We start from the raw sequence: 10221 nt of genomic DNA, 5'->3' as shown, positions 1-10221 counted from the left end.
CCAGTCTGGGCGACAGAGTGAGACTCCAACTCAAAAAAAAAAAAGAAAGAAAGAAAATAAATCCAATGTGGACTAAGTATATCAACGATCTTATTAACCAAAGATTGCTGTAGTACTTTCAAGAATGACTTGAAGGCCAGGCGTGACAGCTCATGCCTGTAATCCCAGCACAGACCAGTCTGGGCAACTTAGCGAGACCTCCTCTCTACAGTAAATCAAAGAAATTAACTGGGCATTATGGTGGGTACCTGTAGTTCCTGCTACTCAGCAGACTGAGGTGGAAGGATCACCTGAGGCCAACAGGTCAAGGCTGCAGTGGCTGTGAGTATGCCAGTGCTTTACAGCCTGGGTGACAGAGTGAGACTCTGGCTCAAAAAAATAATAATAATAATGACTTGGAAAATGGACCTATTAATGAGAATTTAACTGGTAAAATAAAATTTAGGGTGAATGAGACTTAGATAATTACATGAGCGCAGTTTACTGAAGGTCCTACATTCTGTTTTCTTATAAACTCTCAAATTATAGAAAGGAGGTGTTCAGTGCTGACTGTAAGATTAGAGCAGGATGAGAAAAAGAAACTAGATTCTTATCTTGCTCAGTTGCATTTACTGAGATTATTGAATGTCACTGACTTGCAGATGTTTACTCTCATTAAAATCTATCAGAAGGTTTTTCATCTAGAAAATAAAATCAAAAGGAAGTCAAAAGTATTTAATCCTTTCATTCATGAATGATACAAAGTCTCCACACACAACCCTGTATACTCACCTTTGTTGAAGCATTTTCAAGTAAACTCCATGAAATTTAGATGAAGCACTGTTGGTAGCCCTACCTATAAGCCTTGAAGAACTTGGAGGCTGCAGAAGACGAGAAAGACCCAGGTAATGAGTCAAAGTAATGAGGAGTCATGAAGGACTCAGGTAGTCTTAATTCCCTAACTCCTCAGTGGTTACGCAAATTCAACAAAGTTGTTCAGAGTCCCTTTTAAAGTCAGCAGACCTCTGTGTTTACATAGAAGTTCTGTTCTCTCATGATCTTTAAACCCATAAGAGGTCAAAATCAGTTTCCTTCATTATAGCCTTTTGAACTTTCCAAGGGGTGCTAATGCAATTGCTGACACAAGGAAGAAATAGATACGTGTTGATTTTTTTTTTTTTTTTTTAAGTCAGATTCTTACTGCCACCATAGCCGCAACCTGCTGGGCTCAGGAGATTCTTCCAAGTAGCTGGAACTACAGGTGCGTACCACCACACCTGGCTAATTTTTTGATTTATTATAGAGATGAGGTCTTGACAAGTTGCCCAGGTGGGTCTTGAACCCACGGGCTCAGGCAATCCACTCACCTCAGCCTCCCAAAGGCACGGGATTACAGGCTGAGCCACCGAGCCCGGCTCCCAGGTTGATCTTGAACCCCTTGGGCTCAGGCAATTTGTTGATTTTATAGTAAATGCAGCAGCACTTTGCTTCCTTTTTCACACTAATTATTCCTTTTGTGGTCTTTCCTCTGTACATTCCTCTCTGATGGTACTTCTCACAAATATTTGTCTGCCCTACTACACCGTGAACCCTGTAGGACAGAGATTCATTCATCTTTGTATCTCCAGTACTTTCTGTCTGATATATTGTAGGAACACAATTACAGTTTGTTTAATCAATACATTTTGTTTCAATGTATCAGAATATCTGAACCTGTTACTGACTCAATATGTACATTTTTATTTTTAAGAGACAATCTTACACTTATTATTGCCTTTTTTCTCATGATTTTTAATATTTACAACATTTTGACAATATTATGAAGGCTCAATCAATATTAAGACTAATCAATATCAAGGTTAAACATGTCATCCAGCAAAGCACTCCTTATTAGTACTCGGGTAGCTGGAGTAATTGGAACCAAAATGTTCAGCAAAGATTAAAATTTCCTTTATTTCCTCATCAAAGTTAAAAGTCATAATCTGAAATGTTTTACTATACCAGTCTCCCAGAATTTTAAAATATAGCATGGCAATTTTTAGGGCTGGCAAACTATTCTGAATGATACTAAAATGGTGGATATATGTCATAATACATTTGTCAAAAACCTATAGAATATAAAGTGAACTGTAATGCAAACTACGGATTGGGGATGATAATGGTGTGTCACTATAGGTTCATCAACTGTAATAAATATATCACACTGATGAGAAATGGTGATAGTGGTAGAAGTTGGGGGGGGAGTATGTAAGAACTCTCTGTACTTTCCTCTCAATTTTGCTGTAAACCTAAAACTGCTCTAAAAATTAAGTCTATTAACTTTTTGTAAAGAAAGGATGACACTAAGATTACAAAAAGTGTTCCTTTTCCCAGGACTTCAACCCGGATACTTAATCAATCACAATTTTACAGAGGAAAAATAAAATCCAGGACTGTTTCTTCTATTGCCTTTTTTGAAATCCTCTACAATTTCAACCAAAGTCAACGTATTCAATAAAGTTACTATTTGGTAGTTGGTCTTTTCTTAATGAACATTACAAAAAGGAGCCAGACAGTGACACCGTGTGTGGGATTGGCAGGGAACATTCAATGCCCTGCCATGGACTCTTAAGCCCTTCCTGGAACGACTTGTCTAAATTTGCCTTGCTTGAGAGAACAGCTACATTATTTTTCCACTATGATGACAAAAGCCATTTGTGATACAGGAAATTTCAGAAGGACCCCTCTCTTTCAGGAGTTTATTTCTCTATTTGAGCTTGGAAGTATGCAAGTATAAATGCTTGAGCTTGAAAATCTATATTGTGATAGCAAAATGCTGGGAAATTTAAAGCAATTTCTTGATACATAAGGGCAAAAATTTATTTTGATCTCAAACTAATTTCCTAATATGGGTCCAAGAGAACATTATTTCAGGAAACTGTCTTTCTTATCTAAAGAGGGTTTGGTTATTTGACAAGTTAAGAACTCAACATTTCCCAAACTTACTTGACCCTATAACCTTTACAATGCTTACTAACATCCAAAGGAACTACGGTTGCAAAAATACACTTTGGAAATTGTCAATATGTTTGGATGATAATAAGAGTGAGCCATTAAAAATAACCTTTAAATCATTTTTCTCCACCATAACTTAAAATTATCTAGAGGAGTGAGAGGTTACTAGATAAACAATGCTAGATAATACTAGATGAGCAATGCTGAAGATTTTGACCAGAAAGGAAGTATGAACTGAACCACAGGAAGTGTGCAAACAATTGTCTTTATGTGATTAGTCCTTGAGCCCCTCAGTACTGTTTGGGTCATTTCTAAAGTGGCCTGTTTATCTCACTAGTTATCTCTCTCAATGTCCCCATGTTACGTTTCTAACATAAAATGATGTTTTTATATGCAATATAATGAGCTCATTACATTGAAATTCATAACTGTGTAAATAAGTTTTGTAATATTATAGATGTGTTTCCTTCAAATATTCTTTATTATGATGATAGAACCAGGACACAAAAATTAACATTCTCCTCTCTTTTATCACCTTTACCTAAAACTATCAGAAGTTTCCCTAAGTAAAGGTTGTTATCCTTTCAGGGCAAAACCCAGGGAGGTTTAAGTTAAATTGGGCACTCTATAAACGAGCCACACTCTTTAAATAAACTCTGTAAGAGCTTCTATTGCCCTAGCTCCTCTACCCTGATAAATGATTAGTCATCTAGTACCGTAAGGCTTTTTATTTGTTCTTTAAACTTTAATCTCAGTTAAAACTGGACTATATCCCTTCAGAGATATTGCCAAAATTAGGAAGATCATCACCTAAGAAGTAGGCAGTTATTGGTCTATTCAAATATACTTTTACCTTGAGCAGTTTTTCCTCTGATACAATGTAAATCCAGTAATAGCATATTTACATATTATGTCATATTTATGTCAATTAAACTTTTATTGACTTATGTAGTTATATTTTATTTAGATTTGTTCTAGTTTAACTTTATTATTTTCCTAAGCAGTAATATGTTTTTTTAAATGACTGCTAATTTTAAAAGCCCTTAAAATTATCTTATGTGACAGGACATAATGACTCATGTCTGAAATCTCAACACTTTGGGAGGTTGAGGCAGGAGAATCATTTGAGGCCACAAGTTGTAAGACCAGCCTGGACAGCATAGTGAGACTCCCTCTACAAAAAAGCAGGCACGGTTGAGCATACCTGTAGTCTCAGCTATGTAAGAGGCCGAGGTAGAAAAATTGCTTGAGCCCAGGAATTCATGGCTGCAGGAAGCCATGATCAGCCACCAGACTACAGCCTGGGTTACAGAGCAGGACCCTGTCTCCAAAAAAAATTAAAAAGAACCATGTGTCCCCAGTAGGACATCCAGCATATACCTTGGAAAATACTAATATGGAAATTTCCTGCCACAGAAATAAAGAATGAGAATTGGAGTGGGAAAAAGTAAAAATAACCTCTCATAACTTTTCTTCCTATAAGATATGTGCAAAAATAATTAAACAAAAGTATTTACTTTTGTTTTGCACTGCTTCCTGAAAAGGAGACAAATAACTCTTAAAATACTGTGATCAGTATTTTATAGTCAAGGACTATCAAAAGCATTGAAGGGGATACAACTCTAACATTGAATTTCTATGTGATACAAAAAAATACACCAAATAAAACATTTCATTGGAACTTGCAATTTTTCAGAAGACACTAATATCCTCTAGAATCAAAGACAGATATTGCTAATGCTTTTGACACGTGATACATGTGTGTACCTCTGTGTTTAATTTTCTTTCTTTCTAATCAAGTGACCTGTTCTCATTTGGTTAAGTTTCAACCACAAGACATCACTGTATGTTTTTCTTTTTTCAAGATACACGTCACAGCACTGCAAGAAAAGGGGAACTTCCAGTGTCTGTGGTAACATCATTTGATAAACAGACTCCTTTGAACAGCAAGTGCCTGTCTGCCTTCACTATATAAAGCAGAAGAGACGTTGACTATTTCACATTTGCTAAGAGTACCATGAGAGCAGCAGCCATCTCGATGTCCAAACTAGATAAAATGCCAGGAATGTTCTTCTCGGCTAACCCAAAGGAATTGAAAAGTACTTCCCTTCTGGAAGACAAAACGCAAAGAAGAAGGCCAAAGACTTTGTAAGTTCACTCAGTGTCTCACTTGGTGAATTTTAACTTGTATTAAGTTTAATGGCAGAAAGATTGAGAATGAATGAAAGAGAACTTAAGCATTTAGTTTAGCCAGATCAGAGGAGTTACTTGTTGTGAGTGATAAGTAATCCTCAGTTTAAAAAAAAAAAAAAATCATGATACAGCATTACATTGGGTGGGAATTTTTCTAGACACTGACTCAAAAGTGGAATCTATCTGGATATAGGAAAATGTATCAATTATTTTTAGTATTGCCTTATTCCTTAGAGAAGTTTATTCTATGTGCTTTTCTTTTTACAAATAAGATGAATTCTACTGAAGAAATGTGGCTATTCACTTTTGTGTCTTTTAGTGGAATGGACATGAAAGCTTACCTGAGATCTAGGTTTCCACATATGGAATCTGGAATGAAATCTTCCAAGTCTAAGGACATGTATGTACACTGATATACTGAATTATCACTATCATTCACAATGGCAGCCTATGCATTAGCTCTATGTACTAGAAAGGGATTAATTTTGCTCATAGTAGATTTTGTTTCTTCTAGATAACATGTCAAATAAGATTAGACTACATTAGTATCAATGTAAATTACATACAAACGTGTGTGTGCAAATATTTGCTACTTATTTTTGCACTGTTGGATTTTATCTGTTTGGATTTTTTCAAACTTTATTGGCAGGTTTTTTGTAACTATGGTAATGCTAAGAGTATTTGTGGGGGGGATATATTTTAATACATTTATTGGAACTATAGTTTTAGCTTGTGAAATTATCAAAATGCAACAGCTACTCTTATTTCATTTGTGCTGACACAAAAATATATTTTATTAATTTATGTTCATTTTGCCCCTTGCAGACTTTCTGCTGATGAAGTAATACAGTGGTCTCAATCGCTGGAAAAACTTCTTGCCAACCAAAGTAAGTATAGATCAGCTATTGAATGTTTCTGTGTTCAGTTCAATTCCTTAATAAATGGACTGGCTTCACTAAAACATAGTATTCTAGGCACAGGATGTCAAAAGTAGTATTCTAGTTTGTGGTCACTTATAATTTAGAATATCTCTTTGACTTAGCACTCAATCCTGCCACTGTCTTTTAGACAAATTTGCCAAGACAATTAGGTGTTTCCATGTGTCATTAAAGAAATAAAATTAAACCTTGTGCTGGGGTTCTGAAGTTTAAAGTCTTTAAAAGTAAACCAAATATCTCAACATGTGAATTGTCATTTTGAAGGCTGCCTAAATAATGCATTTTTGTACAGTTGAATGTAAAGAATAGGATACATTTATTCAATGAATTATATTATGCACACATTCACCAACTCCCTCATTAATTTCACCTTTATTTGTTAGGCGTTGCAGAGACACCAAAGATTCAAAATCAAAGACACAGTATCTTATTGCCTTGAAGGTGGTCGAAACACACAAAGTAAATAATTACATTATATTTAACATGATACTTTTTATATCATGGATATGATAAAATTTTTTAACACAAAGAGTCTTATAAAGATTTTCTGAAGAGAGAAGGTAGAGAATGAAATCAGTTTGTCATAAGCTTGTCATTCTTATCATGAGCTTTGCAATTCTGCTGGGATTAGAGGTGCAGATAAGCAGTATAGTCTCTCTCTAGAGAGTGAGGTTATCCTTTTCTCCCCACAAACATCCTAAAGAGTCTTGCTTGGGAGTCAAGTTGTTCAACCTAGCTCATCCATCATATTATCTGACTTAATATACAATTCAGCTAAATAAATGGTATAGAAATGGCCCATATAAGAGTCTCAGTAAACACTGGTAAATATAATCAGTACATCAGGCACATTGTTGGCTAAAATGAATTAGATAGAGAAATTATATTTGGCAGTTATTAATATGGTGTCAATGTCTGTTGTCAATGTTTACTTCCCTAAATTACTCTTCACTGTGGTTCAGAGTTGATATGGCTGGGCTCGGTGGCTCAGCCTGTAATCCTGTGCTTTGGGAGGCCGGGGTGAGTGAATTGCCTGAGCCTGCGGGTTCGAGAACCGCCTGGGAAACTTAGTGAGACCTCATCTCTACAATAAATCAAAAAAATTAGCCGGGTGTGGTAGCGCATGCCTGTAGTTCCAGCTATTTGGAAGGCTGAGGCGGAAGAATCCCCAGAGCCCAGCAGGCCGAGGCTGCGGTGGCCGGGAGCGTGCCACTGCCCTCCAGCCTGGGCGACAGAGTGTGACTCCAACTAAAAAAAAAGAGTTGATATATACAAGAAGAGAGACTGCTTTATAATCAGCAAAGCAGAATTTCAATCAAATAGACTTGGAAGCAGAGCACAGTTCAGTAGCCAACACTAAGCAGCTATGTGACTGTGGACAAATTTGTCCGGCCCCAGATTCCCCTTATATAAATGAAGGAATCTCAAGGGTCTTCCCACCTCTACAAACTATGACACAGCTATTTAAGCAACCAAAATCTCTTACCTTTGTACAAAAATAATGCAGTAGTGTTTCATTTACAATTAAAAAATATTCATTTATTGGTCCATTTAATTTAATTATCTCAACCCCCCACCCCTTCTTTTTAGCTGGTCAAGATGTCTTCGGAAATTTTCTAAAGTCTGAATTCAGTGAGGAGAATATTGAGTTCTGGCTGGCTTGTGAAGACTATAAGAAAACAGAGTCTGATCTTTTGCACTACAAAGCAGAGAAGATATATAAAGTATTTGTGCATTCAGATGCTGCTAAACAAGTGAGTATTAAACTCTTTAATCAGATCCTCTGTAAAATAACTTAGATACAGAAATAACATTCAACATATATAACAAGATGAAACCCTTTTAGGGTATCATAATTTATTTCTATATATTTGGGTATACAAATATAGTTCAGTGCAATGAGAATCTAATTTTCTGTATTTGTGAGGATTTCAGCACAATAGAATGAAAAGATTGATTTTGCAAGACTGGCTAACATGATGAGGGCAAGAGAAGGAGGGTAGGCATAACTGGCCAGAACTAAGTGTTAGGGAGCTGACATGAACTACCTCATCTTGGATAAGAATAACATGCAGATTAGTGTAATACATACTATTGTAGGAGCAAGTATGTTTCAGTTCGCAGTAGTACCATCTTTCAGGTAAATATTATTGACCAAGGCAGAAAATAACTGCACAGTCTTCTCCTTTTGTAAATCTTAAATGCTCACATCACTCTTTATGATGTACATAACACTTTGTGTGGATATTTTAAATTTTTTATGTCTATCTCTTTTGCTTCTTCCAATTATACTGTGAGCAAACTTGGAGCAAAGACTTTTTGGGTGATATTTCTTTGTGTGTGTGTGAGAGAGAAAGTAGGATTTATTGAGGGGATAGAAAAGCTCCCACAGTGGGAGGGGACCCGAGGGGGTTACCTTCTTTTAGGTAATTTTTCTTATCTCCCTCATGCCTAGTGTAGTGTAGGGCTGACTTTAAAAAGATATTCAAGAGATATTTGAATCAATTTAAGTGAGGGCTTAAAATCACTTTTTGAGGTACTTGAAAAAACACAGTAATATCATAAAAGTTGCGATAAATAAAAAGTGCATATTAACTAATGAGAATTTCTTTTTAGATCAATATTGACTTCCACACTCGAGAATCTACAGCCAAGAAGATCCAAGAAGCACCAACTCCTACATGTTTTGATGAAGTCCAAAAAATCATATATACTCTTATGGAAAAGGACTCCTATCCCAGGTTCCTCAAATCAGATATTTACTTAAATCTTCTAAATGACCTTCAGGTTAATACCCTAAAGTGACTAGACTTGGCTAAAGGAACCTAAAAGATGGTATCAAGTAGGTACAGAAGGAATATGCCAGTGTGGTTCCCTGGGTGAACAAGTTGGCCCTTTTGGGTGACTTGACAGGCCCAGGGAAAGAACAAATGACTCAGGATGGAATAACATGAAAGTTACCAAGGCACAGAGTTGAAGAAGCATAAACAAGACACAAAATGAGAGACTACAGAAGGAAGGAGATGCCGTGGTACTGTCATAAAAAACAGTAGAACTCTGTATTAGAAAATCCATCAGAACTGGGGATCCCAGGTAACCCTAGTTACACAGAAACTGTGAATAAAGACTATAAAACTGATTACAACATGCTATAAGCTTCAAAGTCAACTGACAGCTATGCAAATATTATTATATATAGTTTATATTGAGCTGTTGAATCTCATGAACAAACTTGGATGACTACTTGAAAAGTATGTGTTTTGAAATCACCATTGCTATTATTGACAAAATTATTTTAGGTGTTGTTTTGTTTGTTTGATTATCGCAGGCTTGGAAGAGATGAGAAAACAGCATATTTAACTTAAGCTATTTCTCTAAAAACCAGTAAGTCAGAATATATTTGTAAATTAAATTATCAGTGCTAACAATAAATATGAATTTTGTATTAAAACATATAGAAGAAATTTATTTTTGTATTTCCTTGCTACTTTTAAAAACTAGCATTTATTCCTCAAATTTTAAAAAAAATATTAAAAATTCAGCCAACAGTCTTCTTTCTATCATCTCTTCAACATCCAAAGCTATCATCCAATGAAAACTATATTTTACGAATTAGATTGGACAGAATTCATCAGTTTTCTCTCTGCTATCACAATACATAAAAATCAAACAACTATAATACAATCTCATGTAGTCAAGCTTCAAATCAATGAGAAATTGATGAAAAGTTTTTAAAAAGAAATGGAAAGATTATTTCAAGAAGTAATAAAATCAACAACTTATATTTTATTGTGATTTAAAGTTTATAAAACCCAGATGTATTTTCTCATATAAGATTCATAGAAATCCTATGAAAGTGGAGACTAAGGAAGATTAAGTTACTAGTTCCCATATCCAGCTAACTCTCTAATTACTTAGAATGTTAAAACACCCATGTACCCGTTTGGGGCTCTGATATCAGACTGACTGAATCAGTCTCTCCACAGAGTAGAGTATGGGACTCTATGTGTAACAGGAAACCCCAAGCGTTTCTGAAGATGATATTATAATCCAGGGTTGAAAACCTGGGAATTAAAGGGCAGAAACACTGGCAGGGATCGCCCACAAACCTTCTGAC

General features: G+C 35.6%; 1 protein-coding gene across 1 annotated transcript; it reads left to right on the top strand.

Moving 5' to 3' along the window:
• Positions 1-4925: 4925 nt before the first annotated feature.
• On the top strand, positions 4926-9559 carry RGS1 (regulator of G protein signaling 1). Its single transcript, XM_008053101.1, has 5 exons — positions 4926-5121; positions 5486-5566; positions 5992-6053; positions 7695-7858; positions 8721-9559. The coding sequence occupies exons 1-5, from the start codon at positions 4991-4993 to the stop codon at positions 8907-8909; spliced, it is 627 nt and encodes a 208-aa protein (XP_008051292.1). The 5' UTR covers positions 4926-4990; the 3' UTR covers positions 8910-9559.
• The last annotated feature ends 662 nt before the right edge of the window (positions 9560-10221 follow it).

The sequence above is a fragment of the Carlito syrichta genome, unplaced genomic scaffold, assembly GCF_000164805.1.
Source record: "Carlito syrichta isolate Samal-C Ts95f unplaced genomic scaffold, Tarsius_syrichta-2.0.1 Scaffold287878, whole genome shotgun sequence".
Taxonomy (NCBI): domain Eukaryota; kingdom Metazoa; phylum Chordata; class Mammalia; order Primates; family Tarsiidae; genus Carlito; species Carlito syrichta.
The sequence above is the reverse complement of the archived record's forward strand: the minus strand, read 5'-3'. Positions and strand labels throughout refer to the sequence as shown.

Bases quoted from the DNA above. Each gene is read 5' to 3' on its own strand.
- RGS1 (XM_008053101.1), top strand. From the start codon at position 4,991: ATGAGAGCAGCAGCCATCTCGATGTCCAAACTAGATAAAATGCCAGGA. The intron at 5,567-5,991 runs GTATGTACACTG...TGCCCCTTGCAG, and splicing joins TCTTCCAAGTCTAAGGACAT to ACTTTCTGCTGATGAAGTAA. The intron at 7,859-8,720 runs GTGAGTATTAAA...ATTTCTTTTTAG, and splicing joins ATTCAGATGCTGCTAAACAA to ATCAATATTGACTTCCACAC.